The following is a 20,621-nucleotide window of genomic DNA, read 5'->3' as shown; positions in this document are numbered from 1 at the left end:
TCTGCACATGTGTGACTGCAGTAACAACCGCCCGTCACTAACCGTGCTTTTCTGAGTTGCGAAGATGAAGTCATCACAGCGTGTCACAGCATGTGACCTGACATCAAGGCACCAGTTTTTATTTGGTTTTATTTTGCTTTGCTTTTAAATTACTTTCAAAGACTTTTCTGCTGACTTTAGGAATAACAAAAAACAGGGAAAAGAAATCCCAAGTGATTGCTCCCCCAATCTGCAGTGTACCCCTTGACCCTCTCAGCTTTATCATAGTTCTCATTTTCAGTCTCCAGAAAGAAGAAGCAGGTATGTCAGGTGACAGGCTCTGTGTTGGATGATGAGTATTGGATGCTTTCACTCACAGTTTGATCTTTGATTATTTTCCCTTCATTCTTACAATCAACAAATTCAACTTCCCCTAACACCTTGCACGAGGCTGCTGAGCTACGCAGAGCCTTTCTTCATGCCTGCTGTTTGAGACCTTTGTCCTGCAAGTTGTCCGTGGAGCCGAGCTACACTTACTCAGGACCTTGAATTGGATACTCTTCCCTTCCACTGTGCCTCCTCTGTAGATTCATGGACAGCTCACTTGCTTTTTAAAATTCTTCGAATTGGCCGGGCGGTGGTGGCGCACGCCTTTAGTCCCAGCACTTGGGAGGCAGAGCCAGGCGGATCTCTGTGAGTTCGAGGCCAGCCTGGGCTACCAAGTGAGTCCCAGGAAAGGCGCAAAGCTACACAGAGAAACCCTGTCTCGAAAAATCGGAAAAAAAAAAAAAAAAAAAAAATTCTTTGAATTGAATTTGGTGTTCCACACAGACTCGGTCATTCAAATTCAAAGGAGTCAAAGTGCGTTTTTCCGATAGTTTTCCCTTCAGGTAGAAATTATAATGAAAGAGTCTGCACAGTTGGCTTTATAGACTCCCCTATTAATTTTGTCACCGTTTCCAAAAGGTGGCTCCACCAGGAAGCTGTTTTGGTAGTTCCGAGAAAGCAAATTCTAAAAGTCTGCATAAAAACATTGGAACTCACTATACAAATACCTGATTATCCCAGAGCACTCCTCAAAGACAGCTCCCCCAATAGAGTGCCTCAAGCGTGCAATAAACACACACCCGCAGATCCCTTTCCCCTGTTTCATATTATGTATGTATGTGTGTAAGCCGATGAGTAGAGAGGAGATGATGAAAGAGAGGGGCCTGGGGAATGACTGGAGGCTAGCTTTGCTTCGCTATCCTAAGTGTGAATAGGTGCTGGATTTTCACTATGTCCCTTTAAGGGAATTTGTTTGTGAAGCAGGAAGGGGATCCGAGCTAATGAGCCCACCAGGGCCTCCCTGAGAGCTCCCTACTTTGGCTGATTGAACAAAGGTCCCACATGGATCAGTATGTTTCGGTGCTGGTGCTCCCCAGGCTCACCTCCGATGATTATGCTCTTTTCCAAAGCTTTCATCTCTGCACACAGAGAGCTAAGGGGTCGGTCCACCTTGTGTTTTCACATTGAACTTTTAACACTAGCAGACTCTTAAATCTCGCCCAAAGTTCAGTGATTATTTTTGTAAATGGAGAAAGAACAAAACATTGGCAGACGCTTTAATAACAATTGGCAAATGAAGGGACAGGAACCCAGAGTGGGTAAAAGCGTCCACCCCAGCTTTGGGGTTTATGTTTATAGCCCCAAATAAACCAATGGCCATCAAGTTCTTTGGGGTCTCAAGATTCAAGTTGCCAAATATCCCAAATTCTAACTGTTTTAAGGAGAGAAGCTGGGGTTTTGTGATCATTTTCAATCAGAAAAAGACTATGACCTTGAACTCTAGTCTCAGAGCTGTGGCTTTTTAAACACCCTGAGTATTGCCAATGTTTTGACCATCAGCACAGCGCTCTCCTCTAATAACATTTGCTTAATGCTTTAATTAATTAACACTTAACCTTCTCTTTCCCTTTTCAACCCTTTTCTCCTCCCTTCACTATATTCCCACATAACTTAAAAAACAAAATTAAAACGCAATACCAAAGCAGGCAATGCATGTGTGGCTATGCCTCACAAAATAGGTCGGATTATTGAGGGGAGCCCTGCTGACCGCTGTGGCAAGCTGAAAGTAGGAGACCGGATCTTGGCAGTAAATGGATGTTCCATCACCAACAAATCCCATTCTGACATTGTCAACCTAATCAAAGAAGCGGGCAACACAGTGACCCTCCGGATCATCCCCGGGGATGGTAAAGTATACTGTTATCTCTCTCTCATTCCTCTCTCTCTCTTTCACCCCCCCCCATTAGTGTTCATGTAATTGTTTGATTTTGATGTAGAGGCAGCTTTATCCCTAACTAAACATGCCTATCAAATGAACCAGAGCCGTTGTTACTAACCATTTCTCACTCTCTGACCTAATTAATCCTATCACTCTATGATCCCGTCTTGATGCAGATATAAAATATTCCAGAAAACCTTCAACTTTCTCCGTTTATTTTTTCCTTTGCTCTCTTTGTTTCCAGTGCTATAGAAAAACTTTGCTATGGGTAGTAATGTTGACCTGATAGTCTAGCTGGAAATCTGGGGTTTTTTTTTATAATGTTATTTATTTTAAACAATCACTAAAATATGACATCACAAAAACTATCTAATGACAATGCAGAGCCAATACTTATTTTATTTTTCAAAATAAGTGACCATATTGATACTTGTGATTTAATGAACAGTAGGCCATAGCCTACTTGGTTTGTCTATAATTTTTCAATATGGATTAAGAAAGATTGGCCAGGTGGTGGTGGCGCACACCTTTAATCCCAGCACTTGGGAGGCAGAGGCAGGCGGATCTCTGTGAGTTCAAGGCCACCCTGGGCTACAGAGTGAGTTCCAGGACAGGCACCAAAACTACACAGAGAAACCCTGTCTCGAAAAACCAAAAAAAAAAAAAAGACAAAAAACAACAACAACAAAAAAAAGATTGGATGTCTATATTTTTGACAGATTATATACATTAAACTTGAAGTATCCTTGTTTACTTAACTGGTTAAATTAATACTTTGGGTTCTTTTACATCATTGGTACTTTTGTCCCAGGAGACATCTGGCCATGCCTGTAGTTTGTACAGTGTCCTCTAATGGGTGAAGGCCTGGGACAGTCCCAAATATCCGCCAGTGCATAGAACATCCCCCACAGTGTGAAGTCACTTAGTAGAAAAGACTACCATTCATAATTGCAAAAGTGAGGCTGATGTGCTGATATCGGTGAGGGTGGGTTGCTTGTCCACTTAAAGCCTGAATATTGATCTCATTCTAAGCCAGCTTTATGTTAGGAAGAAGCTAATACTTATCCCAAAACATTTAATTGTCTCCCCATTATTTCCATACACGCTACGAAGTAAATTACATTCTAAAGCATGAGTGTTTCCCAAGGTGAAGAACACTAATGCCATAATTTCAATGAATATTTTATATGCTACTTGATAGAGAGTGATACTTAGGATTTGGAAGTTGAATGGCAGAGCTGGTGCTTTTTCAGTCAAAGTTAACTTCAAAGCAAACACATATTTTAAAATTGTGGGGGTTGGGGATTTAGCTCAGTGGTAGAGCGCAAGGCCCTGGGTTCGGTCCTCAGCTCTGACTTAAAAAAAAAAAAAAAAAAAAATTGTGTATTCTCAGAACAGAGTACTTTCCTCTAAAAAGTACCCTGTGCCTATTGTGGAGGAGAACATATATCTCCTTAAGTGGTTGTATGCATCACCTTCTTTAAATGCATGGTTTGTAATTTGCCATCTGGTGCAGAGGCCATTCCACCAATTTGCCTCTCTGGAAAGCTACTGCAATTTACAAAACTGATCACAAAATGGCAGAGCCCTGGATTCCAAATGGAACGGATAAGGGAAGCCAGAGAAGAAGTGAAAATTGGTTGAGAGCCAGAGGTAGTATTTAAATAGGTTACATGTCACGAAGAGATGTTTAAAACAACAACAACAAAGAACTGGGCATGGGAATTCACTTACTGACTCTGTCCTGGGCAATCAAGATGTGAGAATGAGAATGTCTCAAAAAAGAAGGCAGGCAGGCAGGCAGGCAGGGGACCTCCTGAAAGCAAGTGCTAAAGTCTGAAGTCAGGAAAGGCAACTCATACTACAGTGTGGACACCAAGAATCAACATAATAATAATAATAGACAACAGACTTTCTGAAAACCTGAACACCAACAATACAGAGTATGTAGTGGGATGGCCACTAATAATTAGCAGTTAAAGGGACTTTTAAAACTAATACTTAAATGTCAAGTTCAGGAAGGCATTCTGTACCCTACTTTGATTAGAAGACTTTGTTTGTTTGTTTGTTTGTTTGTTTGTTTTGAAGGCAGAATGGGCTCTCTAAGAATGTGGATTTTCTCCATGGTGTTTCAGGAAATCATTGCAATGATAATAAAACTCTCTACAGTGACTTGAATGACTGTCAGGACCCAGGTGAAGGCATAGGAAGAACATGTGGTGTCCATTCATTAGAGGGTCTGAAACTGGAGCCTGAGGCAAGGGAGTTCAGATTCCAGTGACTGTGGCAAGCATGGAAAGGGAGAATGGCCTTCACCGTCTTGCGGGGTGAAGCCCTGCTGGATCCGTTTCCTCTGTGTGTGGTTTGTAGGACAGGTTTGGGAAGTGAGGCGGGCAGCTCTTGGAGTTAGGGAGCTCTGGTCTCCTTCAGATGTTTCATTTGAGTGGTCACTGTACCAAATAACCTGAAGACCAGTCATTTGGCGATATCCCAAAGAGGCTGAAGTGCTGAACCACAGTGAATCCATGCTCTTTAGTACTGTTCTCAGGAACCCTAGGCCTGCACAGCAAGACCATTGATCCTCACTTTAGTATCTGGGCAATGCTTAAAAGCATGCCCTGGATGTTTTTGGCTTGCTTTGTATTTCTTTTGGTGTTGTCTGGAGACAAGGTCTCACTGGGTAGCCCAGGCTGCCTCCAGCTTGAGATCCTCCTGCCTCAGCCTCCTGAGTGTTGTGATTACAGGCATGAGGCACCACCCTGGCTGCATTGTTCAGCTCCTGCTGCCTGGTTCTCTGTTCCCCCGTCTTCAGCTGCCTCATTCTGTCCCTAATCTCCCTTACTCTACTCCCCGCTAGGCCAGTGGTTCTCAGCCTTCCTAATAATACTATAAAGGGCCAACCATAAAACTTTTTCATTGCCATTTCATAATCGTAATTTTGCTACTGTTGTGAATCATAGTGTAGCGCAATGGAAATATCTGTGTTTTCTGATGGTCTTAGGCGACCCTTGTAAAAGGGTCGTTCAACCTCCAAGGGGGTCGTGACCCACAACTTGAGAACCTTTGACCCAGGACCTCATTTTTACTTTCACAGATCTTGTACCAAATGAGGACCCCTTACCTCTCTGCCTTTTACATGTTAGTGATCAAGAAGGATGGTAGAGTAGAGGAAGGATGCTCCATGATTATGAGCAAGGGCTAGTAAATATATAGTGACAACTCAAAAAGGCCTAGAAGATAGCTGAACATACTGAATCTGAGCTTGAATTTTCAGAATGAAACCATACCTGTATTGCATAGAAATGCCTGTGCAGTTTAAGTGGGAATAAGACTTTAATCAGGTAGAGAAGAACATGACTGAGCTTGGCTAATACAGAATCAAGTTCAAGATAATAAAAAAAAATGTGTGAGCTTAAAAATGTAACTAATATTTCATTTTGCTGTTATTCAAAGTATTTGCTTATAGATAAGTCGGAGCTTGGCAGTACAGATCCGGTGGCTTCCTTGGGAGAAGAGGAGGAATAGTAAAAAGTTCCCAACAGTGTCACATATGCATAGGATTTAGGTTTGCCCATGCTGTTTCCAGATACTTACTGTGTTTGCAGTTAAAGTATTTATGAAAAAAAGATTGCATCCTTTGTTGATTTGCTTGGCTTTTCAATGTATATTTCATCAGGGAAGGTAAGAATATTAGCATGGGAATGAGGTTAGCATGGTAACCATTTGTCAGGGGGGGTAGGTTGAAACCTGAGGTAGAAGCTCCTGTCAGAAGAGTAAGTGCCCTGGCTTAGAATAGCCCTCCACGGTGCCTTGAGAGCTAGGATGTGCTTTTCATGATATGTGATGGATTTGAAAAATGTAGTAATATCCATCTTCGTTCCTCTGGGAGATGTAAATGCTATTTAATAATAATATTAATTATTATTAGAGTATTAATAATAAAGGGTATAGGCACTGTCTAGATTTTGTCTCCAAAATGTTCAGTCTGCTCACTGCCAGAGAGCTGTGACAGTCACATGTGATGTCACTCTCCCTCGTACCATTGCTATTACCGTACAGGGAAGCGTGTGCTCTTCTTTCAGGCTCCTTGGTACTTTGTCTCTTTATACAAGGCAAATTTTGCTTGGGGGCTAGAGCTACAATACATTGTTGATAATGGGCTGTATCTCTGTGTTTTTAAAAGTTGGACAGTGTTTGGCAGATGTAATCTTGGTTTAATTCCAAATGAAGACTTAAATGTTTATGGAAAATAAGTATAATTTTACTGTAAAAGCATACTGGAAATCAAGCCTATTTAAGTTATTTTGATGCTCTGAAGATGGCTTATAAAATCCAGTAGGCAGGGATAGGTTGTATTTTAAGGAATCATTGATGGTGATTAGTGAAGGTACTGATATTCATGTAGTAAAATTAAAGCATTGCTTATTTGAAAGGAATGTACTAATTGGGTATGGTTTTCTTGATAATTATAATTCCCAGGCAAAATAAAGTAAGTTTTGGGAAATGAACTTTAATAGCATTCGTTAAAATTCACCAACATTTGGGAAATGATGAGCCTTGGCTTCACGTCCCAGCATCTCCACTTGCTTCCTGGGAGGTCTTGAGTGTGTTGTTTATCTTCCTATGCCTCAGATCCACATCTGTAAAGTGAGACATTCATTGTAGCTGCTTGCTTTATGGAAAGAGAAGAATCGAATGATAGGTGATTAGCATAGGGGACCTACAAGGTACAGTGTTTGCTTTGCACACTGTAAACTAAATAGTAAGACAAACCATGGGAGAAGGAAAATACATCAAACCCACAGTAGCATATTAAGTGTTAATGTGTTTTGAATGTTGAAAATTGAGCTTCAACACCCAAACAATTTGCATTGTGAAGCATCGCAAGTAAAGAATTGAAGGAAAATTATTGCTGGCATTCTATTTACATGTGTAGTGGGCGATTATCATATGCCACCAAATCAGGAAAACAACAGAAATACAAAATTTGCTTGACAATGGGATTCAGTGTTCCCAGAAAATGCTGGTGACCAACAGCACACCAACATTCTAAAGGAATTCATTCAGCAATTATAATCACTTTAATTACAAGGAAACATTCTTCTTTGTCCCACTTATGATTTCGTTATGGCCCAAACACCGTCATAATTTCCTGGATAATCTTTATGCAGTGTATGACCGTGAGCACTATGAAGTGTGATAAGAGACCAGTGCCCATGGTCATAAATGTTCCGGAGAGTCATACTGACAGGCTGTGCTATCCCTCATCTTGTACTAGCACAGTGAACTTGCTTTATGAAATACCAGGTAGACTTACACCTCAGTTCTCCAGGTCAGCTGCCCTGGTATGGAAGTGATGTAAAGAGCTGGTGTTCCTGCAGTCTTTTAATAGCATTCGTTAAAATTCACCAATATTCTCTTAATTATTAATAACGATGGTAGAAATAAGTAGTAACAATAAATACCCTCACATATTCTTACCATTTTGGCTAATATTTATGTGTCCAGCACTATCCTATTTTCGACTTATAATCATTGCACCAGTTTCCTTCGAGACTTCCCTTGTTCCTCTTGTAAAGTGAGGGAACTGAGGCAGCAAACGCTTACATCATCTTGTCCAAGGCCTGTGCAGTAAGCTGCAGAGCGTAGGATGCAGAACAAGCTGTCAAGACTCTGCAGTCTGACCTTGCAACCACTGAGCAGTCTGCCTCTCAGCTGACTTGAGCACCACCTCCCCACTCAGAGGACACAGGGCACATTGTATCCGTACCAGATAGAGAAAGCCCAAGAGGTACTCGGAGGCAGGTTCCCCTTTGTTTCACACATTACTTCCTAACTGACCACACACTCTTTCCCTTGATAGCTACAGAAACATTTGATAAGAACAGATTCTGGGGAACACTGTCCTGAAACATGACTGGGATACAGAAGCAGTTCTCTGGATCCAGTTAGATTTTTGTGCCTTGCCTGTATGAGTAATAAGCTTTGGGGGCTAGACTAGAAACTGTAAAAAAAATCAGATTAAACTTTGTCATTTTGCAGAGAGCTCATATAGCTTTAAGAAGCTCCCAGAGAAACTAATAAAATGTTTTTACTAGTAGCAAGGCCCAAAGGTAGAGTAGATACACACTGGACACTCATGACATACATGTCAGGCAGTCTACTAAACACTTTCTAGCCCTTCATCCACATGAAGGGGTAGGTCTCCTTTTACCAAATAAGAAAAATCAGGTTCGTACCTAATGAGGAGGAAGGCAGTGATTTGAATCTGCTTCTGAGATCTCGAAACTCATGCACGGCATGTAATGGAAAAAAAAAGAACTAGGAAGTTAGATACTAGCTGACTACATACTTAAGAAATGAAAACAGAAGACAGACCACCAGCAGTTGGGATAAGCGGGCTGCCTTTTGTTCCAAGAGTTCAGTAGAGAAAGCTATAGTCCAGGTTTCTAGGCTTAGAATACCTAAAGCATTTCCCCATAGAAACCTATTGTACCTGGTAGGTAGAGGTTGAGTTTCCAAGGTGCTCCATAAATGAAATGGACATGTACAGACTCACACTAGAACTTGACAACCACGGTTAGTATTTTCCTGATTAAAAAATCTACACTTAAGTTTCAGCGTCAATTTAAAAATAAATACTGAAAGTAGGACTTGCTCATGGTTAGCTGCCAGCCAGCTTGATCTAAATAGAGAAATGATTAGAAATTAGCAAATGATTAGTAAATAGAGAATGATTAGCCATTGCTAACAAGTGATTGTATTTTACATGCATGTCAGTGTGCAGAGCATGGTGACATTCATGAGTGTTTTCAGATTCTGAGCCTCTAAACTTCTAGAGATTAATGAAGTTGGTTTTGAATTTGATTAGTGGAGAAGAAAGTCAATTTACATATGAATATAATTGTATTCATTACATTAAGGTGGCTTCATAATTTATATGACTTATATTTATAAACACTGGTTATGCTAATGCAAGTCTTAAAATTAATCTTTCAAAGAGATACTAAATGAAATTTGTCAAGCGTCCCATCTTTTCAGTTGGGCTTCATTAAAAGCAGTGGGAAGAAAGTAGATCCATGTATTTAACAAGATGGTACAGCATTTCTGAGTTTTCGTATTCAGACGAGGAAATCAAGCAGACTCAACCAAATACAGCCGATAAATTGCAAGAGAAGTTAGCAAAGCCGTTTATCATCATCCTGTAAAGTTCTTGAACTCCAGTGTGGGGCAGTGCTCTGATGGCACATGCCACCACCTTTCAGTGGCAGGACGGGGTGATCCGGCTGTGTAAGCCACATTACATTTCTGGGGAAATGTCTGCTGGGGAGGAGAGTTGTGGGACACACATGGTCTTCGGGAAGGTTTATTGACCACCTGATTGTTGAGAAGTTTTAGTCAGCTCTTGGAAATGGAGACAGAGAAGCCAGTCTTTTTCATCTCGGTCCAGGGTTTCTGCATGCCTCCCAGTTGGTTGATGTCTTCTCTAAGGCCCTCATGTCTTCATGCTCTGCCTTACAGAGTCCTCAAATGCCACACTGCTGACCAATGCTGAGAAGATCGCCACCATTACGACTACTCATGCCCCTTCTCAGCAGGGGACCCAGGAAACCAGGTCAGATGTGGCTTGGGCCCTCTGTTGTTACTGTTACTGTAGTCATCGGCATTGTTGAAGGGATAAAGTAGCCCCTGCCTCATGTACACACATCTTTGGCTTTTCTTTCTTGTTTCCCCTGGGATTGCTGTTATATTTGTGTCTGTCATTTTGGCAGGAATACCACCAAACCAAAGCAGGATTCTCAGTTTGAGTTCAAAGGACCGCAGGCTGCACAGGTGAGGGCCACTTCCTCTTCTCGGTCCATCTTCCTCATTGCCCTCCAACTTCCTGAAGCTAGCTAGCTTTAGGAAGAAGTCTTCAAAGAACCCTTATTTGGAAATAAACAGCCTTTTTTGGGGAGGTGGTTTAACTAGATGTGTGCTCAAATTTGATTGTCTAGAAAATGACATTTTGTTTTTACTGCCTTTGAAAAATATTCCTAGGTGCTCTTTTCTGAGGGAGAAGGAAAAGGCTGTCACAAGACTCAGTGATCAGAAGCAAGACAGCTAGTGTCTCGCTTCTCATGGTTTTCAAAAAGCAAGTGTCTTTGTGTAGGAGACATTCCTCTAGCTAGTAAATTTCAGATAAGACCCCCTAGAGTGCAAATCTGGTCCTCAGGTTGGGAATGCACAAGTAACAGCCAGGGATACAAATTTGAGGAACAGGAGTGATCCAGAGGTAAATGTTTTTGCTGGCCTTCTCCAAGCAGAATGGAAACGGGGCCCTCATCTCTAAAGGCGGACTTAGGGCACTGCTAGCATTTACCAGGTATGGGCCATTTCGCAACACAGCAGCCAGTGGTTGGGCTGATGAAATGGAAAGTTTCCCTGCCTGAAACGTCAGCCGCAGCCTTACTGAGTGTTGTAAATGTATGCATGTATCAAGACATGCTCGTGAATGTTTAGAGATGCAGGATTCCTAACTCCTCGGATGATTAATAAACAAGGGTCACAAGATGGGAGTTGCAGATAGTCTGTGCCTTTCTGCAAAGTCACTAAGAGAAATGGGTGGGGATCTAAGTTCCCCCAGAATGACTGCATTTAATGTCTTCAAATAGGAGCAAGATTTTTACACTGTGGAACTGGAAAGAGGAGCCAAGGGATTTGGCTTTAGTCTTCGAGGGGGACGAGAGTATAATATGGACCTCTATGTTCTGCGCTTAGCAGAGGATGGTCCTGCAGAAAGATGTGGAAAGATGAGGGTAAGTAGAGAGGGGGCCAGAGTGGTTGTACATATGTCATCTGTGGTCGCTGCTTGACATTCCCACAGCCTTCAGGACAATGGATATATGGCTCCTGTCATGGTCCTTTCTAAAACATACTTAAAGTGGGTATTTTTTGAATGCCTTCCCCATTGTTCTGGTCTTAGTCTCTTACAGTAGGCACATCCTGTCACAAGAAACTGGACAGTGCAGAATGCATACAAGGGAGGAAATCCAAGTAGCCCTATAGATTCTGAGTAGAGAGCTCATTCTTTCTCTAGCTGGTCACCAGCTGCCTGTCCTTAGCCATAGAGACTCCCAGTCAACCCTAGACCCCAATGGGGTCAATAGTTCTAATACACTGGGAGTTGCTACAGGGGTGTCAACCCTTTTAAAATTGTGAAACAACATTATCATTACAAAGGTCACATACCAGAACCTCGAAATCAAGTTACAAAAAAAAAAAAACCAAATTTTCAAAAATAAATCTCATAAAGTTTTAAGTAGGAGTTTTGTGTTGGGCCACATTTATAGCCCTCCTCAGCCATGTGTGCCCTCATGTCACAGCTTGGGCATACCCAGCCTGAGAATTAGAAAAGACACAGGCCAGGTGATGGTGGCGCACGCCTTTAATCCCAGCACTCGGGAGGCAGAGCCAGGTGGATCTCTGTGAGTTTGAGGCTGGCCTGGGCTACTAAGTGAGTTCCAGGAAAGGCGCAAAGCTACACAGAGAAACCCTGTCTCGAAAAACAAAACAAAACAAAACAAAACAAAAAAAAAAAAAAAAAAAAAAAAAAAAGAAAAGACACACAGACCCAGGGCTCTCTGTTCTCTTGAGCTGTTTAATGTTTGTTACTATCTGTGTGGATTGGGTGATTGAAAAGAGGCAAATCATGGTATTTAGGTAAGTTACATAACTTGAAATGCTTAGGGAGCCACTGCAGCAGCTAAGAGATCATCAGGAAAAGAAGAAAAGTGAGCTGCCTGAGCAGAAAGACACACACACATACACACACACACACACACACACACACACACACACACACACACACACACTAAGCCAAGAGTGAGGAACTCAATAATGTGTTTATACTTGTTTTTCCATTTTCAGACTGAAGTGTTTGGCTTTTTGTTTGTTGTTTCTTATTTTTGTATATTATTCTGCTTCATATATATGTGTATATGTGTCTAGGCATACATGTGGAGCCAGTAAGATGACTTTCAGGAGTCAGTTCTCTCCTTCCACAGTGTGGGTCCCAGGGATCAAATTCAGCTCCTTAGACTTTGCCTGTGGCCTTGGCCTACTGATCCATCTCACTGGCCCCAAACTGAGCCTTTTCTTAATTGAGGAAGCAGAGCATAGTTTCTAGAATTAAGCGGTGAAAAATGATGGATATTTGGAAGAAACAGTTTCTAATAGTATGAAATAGCATTACTCTACAGCTGTGCACAGTTCCTAAGACACATTTATCCCCTGGTTCCTTGAGCTCTGTAGCATGAGGTTGTTTTCATCCCCCTCTGCAGTTGAAGAACTGAGCTGCAGGAGGTTGAAGGGCCCTGGAATCGATTACTTGACAGACATGAGATGGGATCCAAGCTCGTGGCATGGATTCCAAAGCCAGTACTTTGCCTCTTCTTTCTTCTAGAATGTAAGCTGAGTGTGAGTCAGATTCGGGCCTGTTTTGTTCATTCTGATTTTGCACAGTGCCTAGGAAGGTATGTGGAAGACTCACATGGAAGATTTCTCTTCTGAGCTCATTCATTGTGGCTGTTTCCAGGCTTGGGTGCCTGTCAGCCTGTGGCTGGAGTCTTGGAGTCTTCTCTCATGTTCTTTTTTTTTTTTTCCTTTTCTTTTTTTTATTTTGTTGTTGTTGTTTTGGGTTTTGGGTTTTGGTTTTTGAGTCAGAGTTTCTCTGTGTAACCCTGACTGTCCGAACTCACCCTGTAGACCAGGCTAGCCTCGAACTCACAGAGATCCACCTGGCTCTGCCTCCCAAGTGCTGGAATTAAAGGCATTCACCACCACACCAGGCTTTTCTCTCATTTTCTTATCATGGAACTCCATCGGGTGATATATTAGTCAGATTTCAGGACCAGATGCCTACAGAAATAAGCCTAACGTGAAGAGAAGCCTATTGTGCCTCACAGTCTCAGAGGTTCCTGTTTTGAGGCCTGTTTGGAAGGCAAAGAGTGTTATAGTGAGGTGGAAGGATGTATGGCATAGCAAAACTCCTTCCCTCATGGGAAATAGGAAAGAGTGAGAGGAAGAGGTCAGGCTACCTGTATCCCCTTCAAGGACATGCCCTCAGTCACCTAACTTCCTTTTATGCTACCATTGATCACTAGCATCGCAGACTATGGGTCTAAGTCTTCATTCAACACAGCGCCTTTGGGGAACACATTCACCACAGTAGGCACCCCACAACATGCATCAGGGTGAGCAAATGAGAGAACAAAGGACAAGAAAGACAGAAGACAATTATTTTGTAACGCCTTGACCGGATATCCTGTCACGTTTACCATATTCTTGTGATTCGAAACAACCCACTAATTCTAACCTACATCCAGAGTAAAGGAGATTACACCCAAGTATCCCTCCCTACATGGAGCAGAGATCCTCAGTTGGGGCCATGCTGTGTCCTCCTCAGTAACTCTTAGTCTCTTACAGCTCTTTTGCTTCAGTTCGCACTTAACATTATGTAACGTACTACTTGTATAGTGTTCCTACAAATTGCCTTTCCCTCATTAGAATCTAAGTGCCATGGGGGTTGAATATTTTCACTGCTACATCCTGAGCAATAGAAAAAATTCTGGAATATGCCTAATGTGTATGTGGGGAACCAGTGAGGGGAAGAATTCTGAGTCAAAAGGACTTCCATAGCTTATGAAAACCTGGTGTGACCATTTCGCTTTGTCTCTTGTTCTGACAGATTGGTGATGAAATTCTAGAGATCAATGGTGAGACCACCAAAAACATGAAACATTCTCGGGCCATAGAACTGATAAAGAATGGTGGCCGCAGAGTTCGTCTGTTTCTGAGGCGGGGAGACGGCTCAGTCCCAGAATATGGTGGGTCAAACTATGAAAACATCCCTTCCTTCCCTGGCATGACTCCATGAGTTTGTCTCCAGAACGGCAGCAGGAAAGTCCTTTTTGTTTCCCTATTCACCAGTGTCTTACCAGCCTCTCACACCATGTGGTTACTTGCCGCGCTTGTTCTGAAATCTCTACACATTTCATCCTTTGCTTGCTTACATGGACTGGGGCGTGGCCTAAGACAAGATCTTGATAGCCCCCTTTCTGATAATCAGAGAGAACATTCTGTCTAGTCCAACCAGGAGCGAAGGAATGTTTGTTGAACTGTGCCAAACTGTTTCTCAGATCCAATTGTTAGCACAAATGACTACACAGTCCTTTAAAGAAGCAGGTTGCCTGACTGGTGTTGAGGCACAATATCTAGTTGGGTTTGTTTCTTTGTTTTGCTCTGTTTTGTTTTTTGTTTTGTTTTGTTTTTCTTGTTACTTTATTGCAGAGGTGTGAAATTTTGAGATTGGGGGGCTTTGCTCACTTTGTTTAGACTCTGTATATGACAGTTCTCTGTCCCTCTCAACTGGTCTTTTACCCCAAACCAGACCACCTGAGCCCACACTATCAAACAAACAACAACAAACAAATGTTGATCTATTAGCCATATGTTTTTAAATGATAAAGGATGAAATAGATTCCCAGCGCTCATCATGAGGGAAACATGCTACTATACCTTTCCTATGAGGAAAGCCAGGTGATACGAAGAGTTCCTCTGTCGTATCTTTAACATAGTTTGAGTAGACAGCAATGCTCTTTACCTAGCTTAGTGTTCTGATGGCAAAATATTGTATATTGTGATAATTATGTCCTATTTATTTGAGATTCTTGTTTAAAATTTAAAATTTAAAAAAAAGGAAGCTATGCCCTAGATGTAGGGCTTTTTTTTCCCAACCAAAGGTCTACAAAAGTTTCTATAGAAACTGTGATTGAAAGATCCCCATATACATTGGTCCCCTTTATTCGGGATTTATCTGTTATCACCCTCTTTTCTGAACGTCTTTCTGCACAATTCCCAGATGCATTTTGGGCTCAATGAGATGCTCAACTTCAGACATAGTTCAAGGAGGAGAGTGGCTCCTTCGCAGGGCAGCCTTTCCAGGTGTTGGACATTGGTACTGGTGCACAATATGAGGGGTCTGAGGTAAGGGGGAGGGTGGGTGTCCAATCAGAGGGGACCTTAATGACAACATCAGGTGCCATGGCTGCACACTGTGCTGAACTTCTGGCCGTTCGGTGTATGGATACCACTGAACCTGTGTAACATGTCTCCCTTTTCTGTCTTTCCTATGCTTCTGTTGGATGTGATGTCTCACTTGAGGGCCATCGTCAGTAACCTGTGTATCTTCTCCAAACCTATGTCTGTTGCACTGAGGATGAAAATCCAACACTAACAAATGTTCTTTGGGCTAAAAATAAAGATCATTGAACTACATGGTTTTCCACAAAGGGTTGAACATGCCAGGGTTGTGCTACTGTAATGTTTCCATGCGTCATTTGGACTAAATCTCTCTAATTCTATTGATTAGAGTTACAAATGGGTTATAATATGTTAAGTTCCAATATTTTTCTGACTTGACTGGAACCTGCTTCTCTGTGAGGCTATTTTTGTAATGAGTTTTTTGTACTTAATTTAACTGCCGCGGTATTGGGGGGGTGGGAGGGGACTTGGTTCTTTGGTTGTTTATTGTTAATGCTCTCCTATGCCAGCTTGTCATTGTTCCAGTTGTTTGAAAAAAAATCACAAAACAAAAAAACAAAAGGATGCATCATCATCTGGGTTTTGGAGTCATCTTACAGCTATCTAAAAAGGTCATTGTTCAATTGCGGTTGGTCCCTGCAGCCTTGGGTATTGCCTTAGACTGACCGGTCAAATAAACTCTCTTTGCCCTATGTTAACAAATGAAGTTTTTTTTTCTTTCTTTCTTGTTATAGGGAATCTAAATGTTCAACTTTTTCTCTTTCTCTCTCTCTCCTTCTCTCTGACTGTTCTTGGTGCTGGGCCCTCCCTCCTACAGCGATGATATCTCCTAATATCGCTGCATGTATGAGAAATGAAAAGCTCGGGAAGGCTTGCTTCTACCTTATGGGCCATAATCAAACTACGGTTTGTAGCTCAATCAATACTAGGTGTTTCTGTGCTGTGGCCTAATTTCCTCATTGCTTCTGCTTAGCTCTATTTTGATATGTTTGGCAATTCATTCTGAGCACCCTGCGTTCTTTGAATTGTAAGTACATGGCTGACCCTGTTGAAGTTTGCACTCCCTTGTCTTAAGAATAGAGTAAGAACGTAGGTTAGCTTTACAGCTACCCGAGTGCTTCTCTCCCCCAAGTGTGGAATGACTTTGTCTCTGTCCCGGTAGCACACCCAGCCTTTAGAGAGAACGAGCCTCATCATGGAGCTCTTTCCTGGTGGGTAAGGCTTTGCTGGACAGGAAGAGGAGATTTCCTGGTTGTTCAGGGGTCTCTCAGCAAACTCCAGCCTATGAACCACATCCTGGTGTTGTAAATAAAGTTTTCTTGGCATATTGCACACCCATTTTTTAAAAAATGTTTTTGCACCACAGGGGTCAACTTAAAGAGGGATTGCTGACCCAAAATGAGTGTTAGCAGCCCCCCTCTCAGTAAAAAGAATTAAGACTGTGAGGACTCGTGTTCTACGCTATCTCTCTCCCTTCGCTGAGCTTGTCCTGGGTTTGGAGAGCTCCTTCATGAGACAGACCATTTGGTTACTGTCATCCTGACTGTCTCATGGAAGATGTTTTCAAAGCCCTGTATCCCACGTTGCAGCTCAGCAGCTCAGGCACCCAAAACTTGATAGTTTTATCATTGCAACAAAACATCCCGCTTTGCAAAGGCTCGCATAAATTCAAGATGCTGCCTTAAAGGGTTGTGGTGTCAGTTCAGATAGTTTAATGATAAGTGGGACTTGTCATAGGCTGTCCAGCATTTAGATCTGTGGATGCCTGAGTGAACTGAGAAGCAGTCCAATGAGTCCACAGCTCTCGCATATCATTATGGTTGCTTCTTACATCATAAGGAAAGGTGCTTTAAACATAGAGATTTTATAAGTCCCAACTCACTTCAAAGGTGCATCTAACATCCTATCCCCCCTCACTTTTTTCTGGCAGAAAGCTTTTTTAAATACAGTTCCTTATTTTTTTTTACTTTACTCAAAAGTAAACAAAATAGTAAAATGTAAAAGTAATTCAGTGGACCTTCAAGCTGGTGTCACATTTGACAGTTAACATCTGCCCTGTGTGTTGCCTAGATAACCCCCTTTGCCCAATACCCTGAATCATTTTCTAAAAGTAGAAGTATGTTTTTTCTGTGATATGCAGATCCTCAGTGGCTTGTCCTCCTGCTTGTTAGGTCACCATCCAGATAAGCCAGCGACTAATTTTAACCCTCAGAAAGCTTTCCTCATGCCCATCCAGGTCTGTGCTCTAGGTTAATTTTAAGCAGAACAAGTATTGTTCAAATAAAATGGTATTGGAGGGATACAGAAGAAAGACAGAGGCTGGGAAAGAGCTGGTGGGTGGCCAAGGGAGAATAGGTGTGTGTCAGGGTACGGTAGTTCTGGCACCTCTAGACAGACCCTTCCAGTTCTGCTTTTTAAAAACTAAAACCATTTATAATGTCTCAGATGGTCTGTCTTCAGGGTATGGGGAATAGTCAGCTAGATGTTGAAAGCCATAGTGCTAGTCTTTAATCCTAACTAGTTGCAGTCATTCTTAAATTAACCCAGATTCAGTTGGCTTTGAATCTGTTTTAACAGTTGTTTGTTTGTTGTGACTAATGAGTCAAGTGTGGGAGGGAACGGGGGTCAGGAGCCCAGGACCTTCACGTTAAACGGTTGTTCTTATTTCTCATCCTGGCAGACCCCAGCAGCGACCGGAACGGCCCCTCCACCGGTGCACAAGGTGTTCCGGAAGTGAGGTCCGGGCCGCCAGACCGCAGACCGCATCCAGCCTTGGAGTCCAGTTACCCACCCGATCTTCACAAATCATCACAACATGGGGAAAAGCGGGCACACGCGAAGGATCCAAAAGGCAACAGGGAGCACAGCAGACAACCCAACGAACACCACACCTGGAATGGAACTTCTAGAAAACCCGACAGTGGGGCATGCCGGCCCAAAGACCGGCCACCCGATGCATGGAGAGACGCACAGCCGGAGCGGACAGCCACCAATGGCCCCAAGAAGAAGTCTCCGGAGAAGCGCAGGGAAGGCACCCGCAGCGCTGACAACACTTTGGAAAGGAGGGAGAGGCATGAGAAGAGGAGGGAGGTGTCCCCTGAGAGGAAGCGAGAGCGGTCACCCACCCGGAGAAGAGACAGCTCCCCCAGCCGCCGGCGGAGGTCCCTCGAAAGACTCCTGGATCAGAGACGGTCCCCGGAGCGCAGAAGAGGGGGCTCGCCTGAGAGGAGAGCCAAGTCCACCGACAGGAGGAGGGCCAGGTCCCCTGAGCGCAGGCGAGAGCGGTCTCTGGACAAAAGGAACCGGGATGACAAGGTTGGCCACCGAGAAAAGGAGGAGGCTGGTCTGAAGGCTGAGGCCGGGAGAAGCCCCAGAAATCCCCCGGAGCAGAGAAGGCGGCCTTATAAAGAATGTAGCACCGACCTCAGCATCTGAGACTCTGAGTCACATTGCAACCTTTACCGTGTCAAAGGTTCTAAGAGGGAGGTCGCAAACATGAAATAGTTTAGTTTCTTACCTGAGGCAGCATCTGACACCTGACAGACCTATGAATAGTAATGGACATTTTATGCATTTGAAATCTTATAAGAAAAAAAATATATATGAAAAGTCTTGTGCCTGATGTATAATATTAAAGAAAGTATTTTTAAATGCATACTTTTTTTGAAAATCATTTGCCAAAATAATGGCCCAAAGGGATGTACATTTTGTTTCTTCACAAGCTATAGAATTGTTGAGAATTGTTCCCTCTTTGGGGCAAGCTTTCTCTTCTAGAAAATGGGGCTGTTTGTTGGTCATGTCCTCAAAGTAAATGCAATTAAATCTAACTCAATATAAACTGTTAGAAGTGATGTAGTGCTGTATTGTAAACACTTGTTTTTCAGAAAAGCAGAACACAGAAAGTAAACTTCTACTTGTACAAACTGAGGACCTTTTAGGATGAATTAGGGTGGCCAGGCTGTGTGACAGAATACTACTGCAAATGAAGGATATTTATGACTACAGTGCACAGCGCTAAGAAACTTTATGATCTTGAGTTACAGTTGGTTCAAAGAATGGTTTGTGCTCTCCCTGGCCCAGGAAGGTGCAGAAACAAGAAGCTTGGCTGCCATTAACCAAATACAGCCTTAGCTCAGATGGTCAGGTTCATCAGCTCCACCGCAGAATACATCTCACTTACAGCAGTGCCCGCCACAGCTTGTCAGCCTCTAGAAGGAACAGACAAGCTGCTTCTGGGTTGTCTGGTCCAATATGAAGCTGAGGAGATGGAATGTAGGACCTTATGCTTCTGGGATGAGGGAGATGTAAATGTCTCCAACATGGAAAGGTTTAGCATAATCTCATGGAGCAGAGGAGTGGACGTTGGTGGAAGAAACCTCTCTCGTGATATTTAAAAAGCACTGGGGCTGCTTATTCCCAGAATAGCTGACTATGCACTTTGAAAGCGCAATCCAAGTCTGAAGGATTGAAGGGCAAGGAAGAAACTGGGAAACCTCCACCCCTGTGACCCTGTTCTTTATTTGGGGGGACAGCAAAATAAAATGTAATGGTTTTTCTTTCTAAAGTAGACCCATTTTCTGAACCCTCAGGAGGTGTGGCTGGGTTAGCTGTAGCCCTGAGAAGTGGTTTAAGTGGATTACTGCCTAGCTGAGCCAAAGTGTTTGCTTGTACCTGTTGGACCGCTACAGCAGACCGCTGCTGACAGTGCATTTGTATTTCTGTAGTACTGTTTCACATTTCCCATTCAGACACAAAAACTTTGCAAGTCAATCACTGTTGTTCCCATGGTACTGTATTAGGGGAGGGGAGAAAAAAGAAAAAAAAAAATAAAACCAGCCAATCATTGTATGTAGAGTTTAAAATTGTAATTAATAGAGCCTGTTGGAAAAAAATTAAACAACTGTTGCCTTTTTTTGTATAAAAGAGAATTTATGACAAAAGTCTAGCTGTGAGGAATGTGATGTGTCTATATTTCTGAATATGAACAGACTGATTCTTGGGAATATAGTTTAAACTAAATCAGGTATGTAAAGTTGTTTTAAAATGGGAGACTGTATAAGTAATCAGTAAAGCTTTAGTTTGTGGGGGCTATCATTCTCCATGGAGAGCCTGCTCATGAATAATCAAGCATTCATTTGCATTCTCTGTTCTTCACTCATTTATTTCTTGCTTAATGCTCTTTCTGTGTTGATGAAAAGCAGTGTGTGGGCCAATCTTTTTTATAAAACACTATGCACAGATCAATATTACATTGTTCATAGCGTTATTTGACCTAGGGTTTATACATAACATT

General features: G+C 42.5%; 1 protein-coding gene across 13 annotated transcripts in view; it reads left to right on the top strand.

Moving 5' to 3' along the window:
* The window catches only part of Magi1 (membrane associated guanylate kinase, WW and PDZ domain containing 1), a 650,887-nt gene extending 631,796 nt beyond the window's left edge, over positions 1 to 19,091 (top strand). For 4 of the 13 annotated variants that reach the window (XM_059258241.1, XM_059258243.1, XM_059258237.1 and 1 more), the window contains 6 exons: positions 2,013 to 2,213; positions 9,767 to 9,860; positions 10,018 to 10,078; positions 10,900 to 11,043; positions 13,974 to 14,112; positions 18,009 to 19,091. In XM_059258241.1, the coding sequence (XP_059114224.1) occupies positions 2,013 to 2,213; positions 9,767 to 9,860; positions 10,018 to 10,078; positions 10,900 to 11,043; positions 13,974 to 14,112; positions 18,009 to 18,763 (1,394 nt within the window). In that variant the 3' untranslated portion in view covers positions 18,764 to 19,091. Of the gene's footprint in view, positions 1 to 2,009; positions 2,214 to 9,766; positions 9,861 to 10,017; positions 10,079 to 10,899; positions 11,044 to 13,973; positions 14,113 to 16,145; positions 16,235 to 18,008 lie in introns of all 13 variants that reach the window. The other 9 variants (XM_059258239.1, XM_059258236.1, XM_059258242.1 and 6 more) reach the window with 6 other exon arrangements.
* The last annotated feature ends 1,530 nt before the right edge of the window (positions 19,092 to 20,621 follow it).

Source organism: Peromyscus eremicus, chromosome 3 (genome assembly GCF_949786415.1).
Source record: "Peromyscus eremicus chromosome 3, PerEre_H2_v1, whole genome shotgun sequence".
NCBI lineage: Eukaryota > Metazoa > Chordata > Mammalia > Rodentia > Cricetidae > Peromyscus > Peromyscus eremicus.
This window is presented reverse-complemented; position numbering and strand designations above follow the sequence as displayed.